Source organism: Corella eumyota, unplaced genomic scaffold (genome assembly GCF_963082875.1).
Source record: "Corella eumyota unplaced genomic scaffold, kaCorEumy4.1 scaffold_50, whole genome shotgun sequence".
Classification (NCBI taxonomy): domain Eukaryota; kingdom Metazoa; phylum Chordata; class Ascidiacea; order Phlebobranchia; family Corellidae; genus Corella; species Corella eumyota.
The window spans coordinates 1-13,794 of NW_027658263.1; the positions used below are offsets into that span (position 1 = coordinate 1).

Here is a 13,794-nt window from a genome sequence, read left to right on the forward strand (position 1 = left end):
CGCCGTGATGGCCCTGCAGGAGGCCAGCGAAGCTTACCTCGTCGGTCTGTTCGAGGACACCAACTTGTGCGCGATCCACGCCAAGCGCGTGACCATCATGCCGAAAGACATCCAGCTGGCCAGGCGAATTCGAGGCGAGAGGGCCTAGGCGAACGCAGCAGCGTGCCGCACCACACAAACGGCTCTTTTCAGAGCCACCCGTTCAACAAGAAAGAGTTCCGAGTAACGTCGGCCGGCGCCGCGCGATTGGCCGACCGGCCGTGCGACGTTCTTTTGCCGCCGAAGCGACCCGCGCTCTCGGCCTCGTTTCGAGAAAGCTAGCCGGTCGGGCAAAAGAGGGAAACCCCCCACTGGCTGCGACAGGCAAGAGAGAAAGAGGCGCGCCGATCGGCCAGCGCGACGTTCTTTTGCCGCCGAAGCGACTCGCGCTCTCGGCCTCGTTTCGAGAAAGCTAGCAGGTCGCGAAAAAAGAGGGAAAACCCCCCACTGGCTGCGACACAGCGAGGAGCGGCGGTTGGTTCGCGCACGTGTGTTTGCCGAAAATTGGCAACGAGGGCGCGGCGCAAAATGACGACGAAAACATTCGAAGTCCGGGCATCTCTCTGCAATTCTGTTCGGGTGGCTCTGAAAAGAGCCGTTTCGAGTTTTTTCGTTCGCGCCGTCGTCGTTGCTCAGGCCTTCTTCGAGGTCTTTTTGGGCAAAAGCACGGCCTGGATGTTGGGCAGCACGCCGCCCTGAGCGATCGTGACGCCGCCGAGCAGCTTGTTGAGTTCCTCGTCGTTGCGAATGGCCAGCTGCAAGTGGCGCGGGATGATTCGGGTTTTCTTGTTGTCTCGCGCGGCGTTGCCGGCCAATTCCAACACCTCGGCGCTCAAGTACTCGAGCACGGCGGCCATGTAGACAGGCGCGCCGGCGCCGACGCGCTCCGAGTAGTGACCCTGGCGGAGAAGTCGATGCACGCGGCCGACGGGGAACTGCAGGCCCGCGCGCGACGAGCGGCTCTTCGGCTTTGCCTTCGCTTTGCCTCCGGCGTTTCCTTTACCTCGTCCTGACATGTTGATTCGTAGTTGCGGTTGGTGCTTCAAAGTAAGACTGTGAGGCCGTCGCCGCTCGAGTCGCTTTATATATGCTGCAGTTTTGCGCGCGCCGACCGGTCGTCGACCAATCGCGCGGCGCGCGCCGCAACTCGCTCGACTGCGATTGGTGCCCGTTTCGATGGCCAATTTGCATAAGGGAAAGCCCCCCGTTGTTTCGTATGCGCTGCAGTTAGCGCGCGCGTCGACCAATCGCGTGGCGAGCGCCGCAACTCGCTAGACTGCGATTGGCGCCCGTTTCGATGGCCAATTTGCATAAGGGAAAGCCCCCCGTGGCGAAGGCGGCGGAACGCCGATTGGCCGTTGCCGAGTCGCTCGAACGGCTCGCGCGCCTGCGATTGGCCGGCGCTTCGAGTGCTCATTTGCATAGCGGCGGCTTTAAAAGCGAGCGCGCCGACCAGCCGCCACACTCAGCTCGCAAACCCACCACAACCGCGACAACACGATGGCAGCATCAAAAGGCACGAAGAAGGCAGTCAAGAAGGCCGCGCCGGCCGAAAACAAAAAGAAGCGACGCGCCCGCCGAAAGGAGAGCTTCAGCATCTACATTTACAAGGTGCTCAAGCAGGTGCACCCCGACACCGGCATCTCCAGCAAGGCGATGAGCATCATGAACTCGTTCGTGAACGACATCTTCGAGCGAATCGCGTCCGAGGGCTCGCGCCTGGCAACCTACAACAAGCGGCACACGATCAGCAGCCGCGAAATCCAGACCGCCGTGCGACTGCTCTTGCCCGGCGAACTGGCCAAGCACGCCGTGTCGGAGGGCACCAAGGCCGTGACCAAATACACCAGCTCGAAGTAGTTTTTCGACGACGACGAAAAAAAAAACAGCGAAACGGCTCTTTTCAGAGCCACCCCTCGTGCTCGAAAGAGAAAAGCCACCACGCCCGTTCGCGGGCCCCATCGAAAAACACGTTTATTAATATTTTTATTATCAGACAAAGTTGTTGTTGTTGTTGTTCGCTCGTTCGCAAATAGCGGCGAGAAGATCGAAATTTCGCTCGGGCCCCGGTCGCTCGAGTGCTTTCGGCGGCCGCGCGAGCTCGCAAAACGACGGGACGGCTACGCCCCACGACGGCCAGACCTGCGCCCTTGGGCGCGCCGCGGTTCCTGCGAGGCGCCAAGGCGACGAAAGGCGGCGGCGCGGGCCCGTCGCTCGCCGAACGGGCCGAACGAGGCGAGCAAACTCGCCAAAACGCGGCCCGGCAGCGTTTTGCCGAGGTTCGGCGACCGACCGCGAGCGAAGCTCGGCCACCACGCGCACGGCGACGCGACGGGGGGCTGCGGCGGCCGAAGACGCTCGTTTCGAGCCGCTGCCGAGCTCCGTCCGAGGTCGCGCGGCCGCGCCGCAGCAAGAAACGTGCTCGCGCCTTAGCACAGATTCGCCAGCAAAAGCCGCCGCCAGGCCGATCGCTCCGTTCGCGTCGTTTCGTTTCGGTTCGACAGCGAGCTATTTATAACGCGTCATAGCAGTGGCCGGGCTTTCATAGCGAAAAGCGAAATCGAACGAAGACCAACCAACATGACAGCCCAACAGCAACAGCAACAGTCCGCCGGCAAAGCCAAGAAGACGCCGAAGGCCGCGCCGCCGGCGCACCCCACCTACCGGGTCATGGTCGCCGCCGCCGTGGCCGCGACCAAGAACAAACGCGGCACGTCTCGCCAGGCCATCGTCAGCTACATACGGAGCAACTACGACGTAAAGGACGGCACGGCCAGCCGCAACGTCACCGCCGCCGTCAAGCGAATGACCGCCGACAAGACTCTCGCGCAGACCAAGGGCACGGGCGCGTCCGGCTCTTTCAAGCTTCCCGTCGCCGAGAAGAAGAAGAAGCCCGCCGCCGCCGCCGCTAAAAAGCCGGCCGCCGCCGCAGCAGCGAAGAAGAAGAAGCCCGCGGCCGGCCAGAAGAAGACCGGCACGCCGTCCAAAAACAAGCGGGAGACGGCCAAGAAGTCGGCGCCCGCCGCCTCGAAGAAGGCCACGCCGAAAAAGGCAGCCAAGAAGCCCGCCGCGAAAAAGGCCACGACGGCGGCCAAGAAGCTCGCGGCCGCCAAGCCGAAGCCGAAGAAGCCCGCCGTGAAGAAGGTCGCCGCGAAAAAGTCGACGACGGCGAAAAAGGCCAGCAAGAAGTAGCCGGCGCGGCGTTGCGCCCGTCTGGCGCGCCCTCACACAACGGCTCTTTTCAGGGCCACCCGTTGTTTCAGTCGAGAGAGATTCCCGGGGTCGGGGTAATTACGAAGCCGGCAGGTGGCCGGGCGGCGTCGCTCGCGATCGACCGCCCTTCGACGTTCGGCGCCCCGCGGCGAAGCACGAAACGAGCGGGGTGCGCGCGCTGCACGCCGATTGGTCGCGGCGGTGAAAATGCGCCAAAGCGCGCTTTCGCGTTTCGCTCGCGTCCGACTCGGCCCGTATAAAGGCGCGCGCCGGCCGAAGTCGAGCACATTCTTCAGCGGACAGCGAAGCAGCAACAACAACTCACTCACTTATCAGCAACATGTCAGGACGAGGCAAAGGCGGAAAAGGCTTGGGAAAGGGGGGCGCGAAACGACATCGCAAGGTTCTGCGCGACAACATCCAGGGTATCACGAAGCCCGCGATCAGGCGTCTCGCTCGACGGGGCGGCGTCAAACGAATCTCCGGCCTTATCTACGAAGAGACTCGCGGCGTGCTCAAGGTCTTTCTCGAGAACGTGATTCGCGACGCGGTCACCTACACCGAACATGCAAAACGGAAGACCGTAACCGCGCTCGACGTCGTCTACGCTTTGAAGCGCCAAGGGCGAACGCTGTACGGCTTCGGCGGTTAGGCGGCGGGCCACGCAGGCGACAGCAACACAATCGGCCCTTTTCAGGGCCACCCGTTTAACGCAAGAGAGAGTTACTTAGACCGGCACGCCGGGCGATGTTTTTTTCGCCGCCGAATCGACTCGCCTTCCCGGCCTCGCTCGGCGCCGTTTCATTGGCGCTCAGCGGAGCGCGCTCATTGGCCGCGCGCCGGCGCGCCAATTCTTCGACCAACGGCAAGCGACGCAGTGGCAGTATAAAAGGCGCTTCGAACCGAGCGACGACATCAGTTTCAGTGGAACGTCGTCGCAGTAAACAAGCAGACCAAGCAAAAAGCAAAGAAATGGCAAGAACCAAGCAGACAGCTCGAAAGTCGACAGGAGGCAAGGCGCCTCGCAAGCAGCTCGCCACCAAGGCCGCCCGCAAAAGTGCGCCGGCCACGGGCGGCGTCAAGAAGCCCCACCGTTATCGACCGGGGACAGTCGCGCTGCGCGAGATCAGGCGTTACCAGAAGTCGACCGAGCTGCTCATTCGCAAGCTGCCCTTCCAGCGACTCGTGCGCGAAATCGCGCAGGACTTCAAGACCGACCTCCGCTTTCAGGGCAGCGCCGTGATGGCCCTGCAGGAGGCCAGCGAAGCTTACCTCGTCGGTCTGTTCGAGGACACCAACTTGTGCGCGATCCACGCCAAGCGCGTGACCATCATGCCGAAAGACATCCAGCTGGCCAGGCGAATTCGAGGCGAGAGGGCCTAGGCGAACGCAGCAGCGTGCCGCACCACACAAACGGCTCTTTTCAGAGCCACCCGTTCAACAAGAAAGAGTTCCGAGTAACGTCGGCCGGCGCCGCGCGATTGGCCGACCGGCCGTGCGACGTTCTTTTGCCGCCGAAGCGACCCGCGCTCTCGGCCTCGTTTCGAGAAAGCTAGCCGGTCGGGCAAAAGAGGGAAACCCCCCACTGGCTGCGACAGGCAAGAGAGAAAGAGGCGCGCCGATCGGCCAGCGCGACGTTCTTTTGCCGCCGAAGCGACTCGCGCTCTCGGCCTCGTTTCGAGAAAGCTAGCAGGTCGCGAAAAAAGAGGGAAACCCCCCACTGGCTGCGACACAGCGAGGAGCGGCGGTTGGTTCGCGCACGTGTGTTTGCCGAAAATTGGCAACGAGGGCGCGGCGCAAAATGACGACGAAAACATTCGAAGTCCGGGCATCTCTCTGCAATTCTGTTCGGGTGGCTCTGAAAAGAGCCGTTTCGAGTTTTTTCGTTCGCGCCGTCGTCGTTGCTCAGGCCTTCTTCGAGGTCTTTTTGGGCAAAAGCACGGCCTGGATGTTGGGCAGCACGCCGCCCTGAGCGATCGTGACGCCGCCGAGCAGCTTGTTGAGTTCCTCGTCGTTGCGAATGGCCAGCTGCAAGTGGCGCGGGATGATTCGGGTTTTCTTGTTGTCTCGCGCGGCGTTGCCGGCCAATTCCAACACCTCGGCGCTCAAGTACTCGAGCACGGCGGCCATGTAGACAGGCGCGCCGGCGCCGACGCGCTCCGAGTAGTGACCCTGGCGGAGAAGTCGATGCACGCGGCCGACGGGGAACTGCAGGCCCGCGCGCGACGAGCGGCTCTTCGGCTTTGCCTTCGCTTTGCCTCCGGCGTTTCCTTTACCTCGTCCTGACATGTTGATTCGTAGTTGCGGTTGGTGCTTCAAAGTAAGACTGTGAGGCCGTCGCCGCTCGAGTCGCTTTATATATGCTGCAGTTTTGCGCGCGCCGACCGGTCGTCGACCAATCGCGCGGCGCGCGCCGCAACTCGCTCGACTGCGATTGGTGCCCGTTTCGATGGCCAATTTGCATAAGGGAAAGCCCCCCGTTGTTTCGTATGCGCTGCAGTTAGCGCGCGCGTCGACCAATCGCGTGGCGAGCGCCGCAACTCGCTAGACTGCGATTGGCGCCCGTTTCGATGGCCAATTTGCATAAGGGAAAGCCCCCCGTGGCGAAGGCGGCGGAACGCCGATTGGCCGTTGCCGAGTCGCTCGAACGGCTCGCGCGCCTGCGATTGGCCGGCGCTTCGAGTGCTCATTTGCATAGCGGCGGCTTTAAAAGCGAGCGCGCCGACCAGCCGCCACACTCAGCTCGCAAACCCACCACAACCGCGACAACACGATGGCAGCATCAAAAGGCACGAAGAAGGCAGTCAAGAAGGCCGCGCCGGCCGAAAACAAAAAGAAGCGACGCGCCCGCCGAAAGGAGAGCTTCAGCATCTACATTTACAAGGTGCTCAAGCAGGTGCACCCCGACACCGGCATCTCCAGCAAGGCGATGAGCATCATGAACTCGTTCGTGAACGACATCTTCGAGCGAATCGCGTCCGAGGGCTCGCGCCTGGCAACCTACAACAAGCGGCACACGATCAGCAGCCGCGAAATCCAGACCGCCGTGCGACTGCTCTTGCCCGGCGAACTGGCCAAGCACGCCGTGTCGGAGGGCACCAAGGCCGTGACCAAATACACCAGCTCGAAGTAGTTTTTCGACGACGACGAAAAAAAAAACAGCGAAACGGCTCTTTTCAGAGCCACCCCTCGTGCTCGAAAGAGAAAAGCCACCACGCCCGTTCGCGGGCCCCATCGAAAAACACGTTTATTAATATTTTTATTATCAGACAAAGTTGTTGTTGTTGTTGTTCGCTCGTTCGCAAATAGCGGCGAGAAGATCGAAATTTCGCTCGGGCCCCGGTCGCTCGAGTGCTTTCGGCGGCCGCGCGAGCTCGCAAAACGACGGGACGGCTACGCCCCACGACGGCCAGACCTGCGCCCTTGGGCGCGCCGCGGTTCCTGCGAGGCGCCAAGGCGACGAAAGGCGGCGGCGCGGGCCCGTCGCTCGCCGAACGGGCCGAACGAGGCGAGCAAACTCGCCAAAACGCGGCCCGGCAGCGTTTTGCCGAGGTTCGGCGACCGACCGCGAGCGAAGCTCGGCCACCACGCGCACGGCGACGCGACGGGGGGCTGCGGCGGCCGAAGACGCTCGTTTCGAGCCGCTGCCGAGCTCCGTCCGAGGTCGCGCGGCCGCGCCGCAGCAAGAAACGTGCTCGCGCCTTAGCACAGATTCGCCAGCAAAAGCCGCCGCCAGGCCGATCGCTCCGTTCGCGTCGTTTCGTTTCGGTTCGACAGCGAGCTATTTATAACGCGTCATAGCAGTGGCCGGGCTTTCATAGCGAAAAGCGAAATCGAACGAAGACCAACCAACATGACAGCCCAACAGCAACAGCAACAGTCCGCCGGCAAAGCCAAGAAGACGCCGAAGGCCGCGCCGCCGGCGCACCCCACCTACCGGGTCATGGTCGCCGCCGCCGTGGCCGCGACCAAGAACAAACGCGGCACGTCTCGCCAGGCCATCGTCAGCTACATACGGAGCAACTACGACGTAAAGGACGGCACGGCCAGCCGCAACGTCACCGCCGCCGTCAAGCGAATGACCGCCGACAAGACTCTCGCGCAGACCAAGGGCACGGGCGCGTCCGGCTCTTTCAAGCTTCCCGTCGCCGAGAAGAAGAAGAAGCCCGCCGCCGCCGCCGCTAAAAAGCCGGCCGCCGCCGCAGCAGCGAAGAAGAAGAAGCCCGCGGCCGGCCAGAAGAAGACCGGCACGCCGTCCAAAAACAAGCGGGAGACGGCCAAGAAGTCGGCGCCCGCCGCCTCGAAGAAGGCCACGCCGAAAAAGGCAGCCAAGAAGCCCGCCGCGAAAAAGGCCACGACGGCGGCCAAGAAGCTCGCGGCCGCCAAGCCGAAGCCGAAGAAGCCCGCCGTGAAGAAGGTCGCCGCGAAAAAGTCGACGACGGCGAAAAAGGCCAGCAAGAAGTAGCCGGCGCGGCGTTGCGCCCGTCTGGCGCGCCCTCACACAACGGCTCTTTTCAGGGCCACCCGTTGTTTCAGTCGAGAGAGATTCCCGGGGTCGGGGTAATTACGAAGCCGGCAGGTGGCCGGGCGGCGTCGCTCGCGATCGACCGCCCTTCGACGTTCGGCGCCCCGCGGCGAAGCACGAAACGAGCGGGGTGCGCGCGCTGCACGCCGATTGGTCGCGGCGGTGAAAATGCGCCAAAGCGCGCTTTCGCGTTTCGCTCGCGTCCGACTCGGCCCGTATAAAGGCGCGCGCCGGCCGAAGTCGAGCACATTCTTCAGCGGACAGCGAAGCAGCAACAACAACTCACTCACTTATCAGCAACATGTCAGGACGAGGCAAAGGCGGAAAAGGCTTGGGAAAGGGGGGCGCGAAACGACATCGCAAGGTTCTGCGCGACAACATCCAGGGTATCACGAAGCCCGCGATCAGGCGTCTCGCTCGACGGGGCGGCGTCAAACGAATCTCCGGCCTTATCTACGAAGAGACTCGCGGCGTGCTCAAGGTCTTTCTCGAGAACGTGATTCGCGACGCGGTCACCTACACCGAACATGCAAAACGGAAGACCGTAACCGCGCTCGACGTCGTCTACGCTTTGAAGCGCCAAGGGCGAACGCTGTACGGCTTCGGCGGTTAGGCGGCGGGCCACGCAGGCGACAGCAACACAATCGGCCCTTTTCAGGGCCACCCGTTTAACGCAAGAGAGAGTTACTTAGACCGGCACGCCGGGCGATGTTTTTTTCGCCGCCGAATCGACTCGCCTTCCCGGCCTCGCTCGGCGCCGTTTCATTGGCGCTCAGCGGAGCGCGCTCATTGGCCGCGCGCCGGCGCGCCAATTCTTCGACCAACGGCAAGCGACGCAGTGGCAGTATAAAAGGCGCTTCGAACCGAGCGACGACATCAGTTTCAGTGGAACGTCGTCGCAGTAAACAAGCAGACCAAGCAAAAAGCAAAGAAATGGCAAGAACCAAGCAGACAGCTCGAAAGTCGACAGGAGGCAAGGCGCCTCGCAAGCAGCTCGCCACCAAGGCCGCCCGCAAAAGTGCGCCGGCCACGGGCGGCGTCAAGAAGCCCCACCGTTATCGACCGGGGACAGTCGCGCTGCGCGAGATCAGGCGTTACCAGAAGTCGACCGAGCTGCTCATTCGCAAGCTGCCCTTCCAGCGACTCGTGCGCGAAATCGCGCAGGACTTCAAGACCGACCTCCGCTTTCAGGGCAGCGCCGTGATGGCCCTGCAGGAGGCCAGCGAAGCTTACCTCGTCGGTCTGTTCGAGGACACCAACTTGTGCGCGATCCACGCCAAGCGCGTGACCATCATGCCGAAAGACATCCAGCTGGCCAGGCGAATTCGAGGCGAGAGGGCCTAGGCGAACGCAGCAGCGTGCCGCACCACACAAACGGCTCTTTTCAGAGCCACCCGTTCAACAAGAAAGAGTTCCGAGTAACGTCGGCCGGCGCCGCGCGATTGGCCGACCGGCCGTGCGACGTTCTTTTGCCGCCGAAGCGACCCGCGCTCTCGGCCTCGTTTCGAGAAAGCTAGCCGGTCGGGCAAAAGAGGGAAACCCCCCACTGGCTGCGACAGGCAAGAGAGAAAGAGGCGCGCCGATCGGCCAGCGCGACGTTCTTTTGCCGCCGAAGCGACTCGCGCTCTCGGCCTCGTTTCGAGAAAGCTAGCAGGTCGCGAAAAAAGAGGGAAACCCCCCACTGGCTGCGACACAGCGAGGAGCGGCGGTTGGTTCGCGCACGTGTGTTTGCCGAAAATTGGCAACGAGGGCGCGGCGCAAAATGACGACGAAAACATTCGAAGTCCGGGCATCTCTCTGCAATTCTGTTCGGGTGGCTCTGAAAAGAGCCGTTTCGAGTTTTTTCGTTCGCGCCGTCGTCGTTGCTCAGGCCTTCTTCGAGGTCTTTTTGGGCAAAAGCACGGCCTGGATGTTGGGCAGCACGCCGCCCTGAGCGATCGTGACGCCGCCGAGCAGCTTGTTGAGTTCCTCGTCGTTGCGAATGGCCAGCTGCAAGTGGCGCGGGATGATTCGGGTTTTCTTGTTGTCTCGCGCGGCGTTGCCGGCCAATTCCAACACCTCGGCGCTCAAGTACTCGAGCACGGCGGCCATGTAGACAGGCGCGCCGGCGCCGACGCGCTCCGAGTAGTGACCCTGGCGGAGAAGTCGATGCACGCGGCCGACGGGGAACTGCAGGCCCGCGCGCGACGAGCGGCTCTTCGGCTTTGCCTTCGCTTTGCCTCCGGCGTTTCCTTTACCTCGTCCTGACATGTTGATTCGTAGTTGCGGTTGGTGCTTCAAAGTAAGACTGTGAGGCCGTCGCCGCTCGAGTCGCTTTATATATGCTGCAGTTTTGCGCGCGCCGACCGGTCGTCGACCAATCGCGCGGCGCGCGCCGCAACTCGCTCGACTGCGATTGGTGCCCGTTTCGATGGCCAATTTGCATAAGGGAAAGCCCCCCGTTGTTTCGTATGCGCTGCAGTTAGCGCGCGCGTCGACCAATCGCGTGGCGAGCGCCGCAACTCGCTAGACTGCGATTGGCGCCCGTTTCGATGGCCAATTTGCATAAGGGAAAGCCCCCCGTGGCGAAGGCGGCGGAACGCCGATTGGCCGTTGCCGAGTCGCTCGAACGGCTCGCGCGCCTGCGATTGGCCGGCGCTTCGAGTGCTCATTTGCATAGCGGCGGCTTTAAAAGCGAGCGCGCCGACCAGCCGCCACACTCAGCTCGCAAACCCACCACAACCGCGACAACACGATGGCAGCATCAAAAGGCACGAAGAAGGCAGTCAAGAAGGCCGCGCCGGCCGAAAACAAAAAGAAGCGACGCGCCCGCCGAAAGGAGAGCTTCAGCATCTACATTTACAAGGTGCTCAAGCAGGTGCACCCCGACACCGGCATCTCCAGCAAGGCGATGAGCATCATGAACTCGTTCGTGAACGACATCTTCGAGCGAATCGCGTCCGAGGGCTCGCGCCTGGCAACCTACAACAAGCGGCACACGATCAGCAGCCGCGAAATCCAGACCGCCGTGCGACTGCTCTTGCCCGGCGAACTGGCCAAGCACGCCGTGTCGGAGGGCACCAAGGCCGTGACCAAATACACCAGCTCGAAGTAGTTTTTCGACGACGACGAAAAAAAAAACAGCGAAACGGCTCTTTTCAGAGCCACCCCTCGTGCTCGAAAGAGAAAAGCCACCACGCCCGTTCGCGGGCCCCATCGAAAAACACGTTTATTAATATTTTTATTATCAGACAAAGTTGTTGTTGTTGTTGTTCGCTCGTTCGCAAATAGCGGCGAGAAGATCGAAATTTCGCTCGGGCCCCGGTCGCTCGAGTGCTTTCGGCGGCCGCGCGAGCTCGCAAAACGACGGGACGGCTACGCCCCACGACGGCCAGACCTGCGCCCTTGGGCGCGCCGCGGTTCCTGCGAGGCGCCAAGGCGACGAAAGGCGGCGGCGCGGGCCCGTCGCTCGCCGAACGGGCCGAACGAGGCGAGCAAACTCGCCAAAACGCGGCCCGGCAGCGTTTTGCCGAGGTTCGGCGACCGACCGCGAGCGAAGCTCGGCCACCACGCGCACGGCGACGCGACGGGGGGCTGCGGCGGCCGAAGACGCTCGTTTCGAGCCGCTGCCGAGCTCCGTCCGAGGTCGCGCGGCCGCGCCGCAGCAAGAAACGTGCTCGCGCCTTAGCACAGATTCGCCAGCAAAAGCCGCCGCCAGGCCGATCGCTCCGTTCGCGTCGTTTCGTTTCGGTTCGACAGCGAGCTATTTATAACGCGTCATAGCAGTGGCCGGGCTTTCATAGCGAAAAGCGAAATCGAACGAAGACCAACCAACATGACAGCCCAACAGCAACAGCAACAGTCCGCCGGCAAAGCCAAGAAGACGCCGAAGGCCGCGCCGCCGGCGCACCCCACCTACCGGGTCATGGTCGCCGCCGCCGTGGCCGCGACCAAGAACAAACGCGGCACGTCTCGCCAGGCCATCGTCAGCTACATACGGAGCAACTACGACGTAAAGGACGGCACGGCCAGCCGCAACGTCACCGCCGCCGTCAAGCGAATGACCGCCGACAAGACTCTCGCGCAGACCAAGGGCACGGGCGCGTCCGGCTCTTTCAAGCTTCCCGTCGCCGAGAAGAAGAAGAAGCCCGCCGCCGCCGCCGCCGCCGCTAAAAAGCCGGCCGCCGCCGCAGCAGCGAAGAAGAAGAAGCCCGCGGCCGGCCAGAAGAAGACCGGCACGCCGTCCAAAAACAAGCGGGAGACGGCCAAGAAGTCGGCGCCCGCCGCCTCGAAGAAGGCCACGCCGAAAAAGGCAGCCAAGAAGCCCGCCGCGAAAAAGGCCACGACGGCGGCCAAGAAGCTCGCGGCCGCCAAGCCGAAGCCGAAGAAGCCCGCCGTGAAGAAGGTCGCCGCGAAAAAGTCGACGACGGCGAAAAAGGCCAGCAAGAAGTAGCCGGCGCGGCGTTGCGCCCGTCTGGCGCGCCCTCACACAACGGCTCTTTTCAGGGCCACCCGTTGTTTCAGTCGAGAGAGATTCCCGGGGTCGGGGTAATTACGAAGCCGGCAGGTGGCCGGGCGGCGTCGCTCGCGATCGACCGCCCTTCGACGTTCGGCGCCCCGCGGCGAAGCACGAAACGAGCGGGGTGCGCGCGCTGCACGCCGATTGGTCGCGGCGGTGAAAATGCGCCAAAGCGCGCTTTCGCGTTTCGCTCGCGTCCGACTCGGCCCGTATAAAGGCGCGCGCCGGCCGAAGTCGAGCACATTCTTCAGCGGACAGCGAAGCAGCAACAACAACTCACTCACTTATCAGCAACATGTCAGGACGAGGCAAAGGCGGAAAAGGCTTGGGAAAGGGGGGCGCGAAACGACATCGCAAGGTTCTGCGCGACAACATCCAGGGTATCACGAAGCCCGCGATCAGGCGTCTCGCTCGACGGGGCGGCGTCAAACGAATCTCCGGCCTTATCTACGAAGAGACTCGCGGCGTGCTCAAGGTCTTTCTCGAGAACGTGATTCGCGACGCGGTCACCTACACCGAACATGCAAAACGGAAGACCGTAACCGCGCTCGACGTCGTCTACGCTTTGAAGCGCCAAGGGCGAACGCTGTACGGCTTCGGCGGTTAGGCGGCGGGCCACGCAGGCGACAGCAACACAATCGGCCCTTTTCAGGGCCACCCGTTTAACGCAAGAGAGAGTTACTTAGACCGGCACGCCGGGCGATGTTTTTTTCGCCGCCGAATCGACTCGCCTTCCCGGCCTCGCTCGGCGCCGTTTCATTGGCGCTCAGCGGAGCGCGCTCATTGGCCGCGCGCCGGCGCGCCAATTCTTCGACCAACGGCAAGCGACGCAGTGGCAGTATAAAAGGCGCTTCGAACCGAGCGACGACATCAGTTTCAGTGGAACGTCGTCGCAGTAAACAAGCAGACCAAGCAAAAAGCAAAGAAATGGCAAGAACCAAGCAGACAGCTCGAAAGTCGACAGGAGGCAAGGCGCCTCGCAAGCAGCTCGCCACCAAGGCCGCCCGCAAAAGTGCGCCGGCCACGGGCGGCGTCAAGAAGCCCCACCGTTATCGACCAGGGACAGTCGCGCTGCGCGAGATCAGGCGTTACCAGAAGTCGACCGAGCTGCTCATTCGCAAGCTGCCCTTCCAGCGACTCGTGCGCGAAATCGCGCAGGACTTCAAGACCGACCTCCGCTTTCAGGGCAGCGCCGTGATGGCCCTGCAGGAGGCCAGCGAAGCTTACCTCGTCGGTCTGTTCGAGGACACCAACTTGTGCGCGATCCACGCCAAGCGCGTGACCATCATGCCGAAAGACATCCAGCTGGCCAGGCGAATTCGAGGCGAGAGGGCCTAGGCGAACGCAGCAGCGTGCCGCACCACACAAACGGCTCTTTTCAGAGCCACCCGTTCAACAAGAAAGAGTTCCGAGTAACGTCGGCCGGCGCCGCGCGATTGGCCGACCGGCCGTGCGACGTTCTTTTGCCGCCGAAGCGACCCGCGCTCTCGGCCTCGTTTCGAGAAAGCTAGCCGGTCGG

General features: G+C 62.7%; 12 protein-coding genes across 12 annotated transcripts; 9 read left to right on the forward strand and 3 right to left on the reverse strand.

The window, feature by feature from the left end:
• Positions 1-671: 671 nt before the first annotated feature.
• LOC145762761 (histone H2A) lies at positions 672-1,055 on the reverse strand. The gene has a single exon (XM_082574689.1). The coding sequence runs from the start codon at positions 1,053-1,055 to the stop codon at positions 672-674; it is 384 nt and encodes a 127-aa protein (XP_082430815.1).
• A 461-nt stretch (positions 1,056-1,516) lies between these two features.
• On the forward strand, positions 1,517-1,920 carry LOC145762771 (histone H2B.1-like). The gene has a single exon (XM_082574699.1). It carries the CDS (start codon positions 1,540-1,542, stop codon positions 1,897-1,899), a length of 360 nt encoding a protein of 119 aa, XP_082430825.1. The 5' UTR covers positions 1,517-1,539; the 3' UTR covers positions 1,900-1,920.
• Positions 1,921-3,592: 1,672 nt separating this feature from the next.
• On the forward strand, positions 3,593-3,904 carry LOC145762759 (histone H4). The gene has a single exon (XM_082574687.1). It carries the CDS (start codon positions 3,593-3,595, stop codon positions 3,902-3,904), a length of 312 nt encoding a protein of 103 aa, XP_082430813.1.
• Positions 3,905-4,224: 320 nt separating this feature from the next.
• On the forward strand, positions 4,225-4,635 carry LOC145762742 (histone H3). Its single transcript, XM_082574671.1, has one exon. It carries the CDS (start codon positions 4,225-4,227, stop codon positions 4,633-4,635), a length of 411 nt encoding a protein of 136 aa, XP_082430797.1.
• A 522-nt stretch (positions 4,636-5,157) lies between these two features.
• Positions 5,158-5,541, reverse strand: LOC145762770 (histone H2A). The gene has a single exon (XM_082574698.1). It carries the CDS (start codon positions 5,539-5,541, stop codon positions 5,158-5,160), a length of 384 nt encoding a protein of 127 aa, XP_082430824.1.
• Positions 5,542-6,002: 461 nt separating this feature from the next.
• Positions 6,003-6,406, forward strand: LOC145762780 (histone H2B.1-like). Its single transcript, XM_082574708.1, has one exon. It carries the CDS (start codon positions 6,026-6,028, stop codon positions 6,383-6,385), a length of 360 nt encoding a protein of 119 aa, XP_082430834.1. The 5' UTR covers positions 6,003-6,025; the 3' UTR covers positions 6,386-6,406.
• A 1,672-nt stretch (positions 6,407-8,078) lies between these two features.
• Positions 8,079-8,390, forward strand: LOC145762757 (histone H4). Its single transcript, XM_082574686.1, has one exon. It carries the CDS (start codon positions 8,079-8,081, stop codon positions 8,388-8,390), a length of 312 nt encoding a protein of 103 aa, XP_082430812.1.
• A 320-nt stretch (positions 8,391-8,710) lies between these two features.
• LOC145762749 (histone H3) lies at positions 8,711-9,121 on the forward strand. Its single transcript, XM_082574677.1, has one exon. The coding sequence runs from the start codon at positions 8,711-8,713 to the stop codon at positions 9,119-9,121; it is 411 nt and encodes a 136-aa protein (XP_082430803.1).
• Positions 9,122-9,643: 522 nt separating this feature from the next.
• On the reverse strand, positions 9,644-10,027 carry LOC145762764 (histone H2A). Its single transcript, XM_082574693.1, has one exon. It carries the CDS (start codon positions 10,025-10,027, stop codon positions 9,644-9,646), a length of 384 nt encoding a protein of 127 aa, XP_082430819.1.
• Positions 10,028-10,488: 461 nt separating this feature from the next.
• LOC145762779 (histone H2B.1-like) lies at positions 10,489-10,892 on the forward strand. Its single transcript, XM_082574707.1, has one exon. It carries the CDS (start codon positions 10,512-10,514, stop codon positions 10,869-10,871), a length of 360 nt encoding a protein of 119 aa, XP_082430833.1. The 5' UTR covers positions 10,489-10,511; the 3' UTR covers positions 10,872-10,892.
• A 1,678-nt stretch (positions 10,893-12,570) lies between these two features.
• LOC145762756 (histone H4) lies at positions 12,571-12,882 on the forward strand. The gene has a single exon (XM_082574685.1). It carries the CDS (start codon positions 12,571-12,573, stop codon positions 12,880-12,882), a length of 312 nt encoding a protein of 103 aa, XP_082430811.1.
• A 320-nt stretch (positions 12,883-13,202) lies between these two features.
• On the forward strand, positions 13,203-13,613 carry LOC145762748 (histone H3). Its single transcript, XM_082574676.1, has one exon. The coding sequence runs from the start codon at positions 13,203-13,205 to the stop codon at positions 13,611-13,613; it is 411 nt and encodes a 136-aa protein (XP_082430802.1).
• The last annotated feature ends 181 nt before the right edge of the window (positions 13,614-13,794 follow it).

What these genes read in the sequence shown, in the direction of transcription:
- LOC145762761 (XM_082574689.1), bottom strand. Translation starts at nt 1,055, where the DNA reads ATGTCAGGACGAGGTAAAGGAAACGCCGGAGGCAAAGCGAAGGCAAAG.
- LOC145762771 (XM_082574699.1), top strand. Translation starts at nt 1,540, where the DNA reads ATGGCAGCATCAAAAGGCACGAAGAAGGCAGTCAAGAAGGCCGCGCCG.
- LOC145762759 (XM_082574687.1), top strand. Translation starts at nt 3,593, where the DNA reads ATGTCAGGACGAGGCAAAGGCGGAAAAGGCTTGGGAAAGGGGGGCGCG.
- LOC145762742 (XM_082574671.1), top strand. Translation starts at nt 4,225, where the DNA reads ATGGCAAGAACCAAGCAGACAGCTCGAAAGTCGACAGGAGGCAAGGCG.
- LOC145762770 (XM_082574698.1), bottom strand. Translation starts at nt 5,541, where the DNA reads ATGTCAGGACGAGGTAAAGGAAACGCCGGAGGCAAAGCGAAGGCAAAG.
- LOC145762780 (XM_082574708.1), top strand. Translation starts at nt 6,026, where the DNA reads ATGGCAGCATCAAAAGGCACGAAGAAGGCAGTCAAGAAGGCCGCGCCG.
- LOC145762757 (XM_082574686.1), top strand. Translation starts at nt 8,079, where the DNA reads ATGTCAGGACGAGGCAAAGGCGGAAAAGGCTTGGGAAAGGGGGGCGCG.
- LOC145762749 (XM_082574677.1), top strand. Translation starts at nt 8,711, where the DNA reads ATGGCAAGAACCAAGCAGACAGCTCGAAAGTCGACAGGAGGCAAGGCG.
- LOC145762764 (XM_082574693.1), bottom strand. Translation starts at nt 10,027, where the DNA reads ATGTCAGGACGAGGTAAAGGAAACGCCGGAGGCAAAGCGAAGGCAAAG.
- LOC145762779 (XM_082574707.1), top strand. Translation starts at nt 10,512, where the DNA reads ATGGCAGCATCAAAAGGCACGAAGAAGGCAGTCAAGAAGGCCGCGCCG.
- LOC145762756 (XM_082574685.1), top strand. Translation starts at nt 12,571, where the DNA reads ATGTCAGGACGAGGCAAAGGCGGAAAAGGCTTGGGAAAGGGGGGCGCG.
- LOC145762748 (XM_082574676.1), top strand. Translation starts at nt 13,203, where the DNA reads ATGGCAAGAACCAAGCAGACAGCTCGAAAGTCGACAGGAGGCAAGGCG.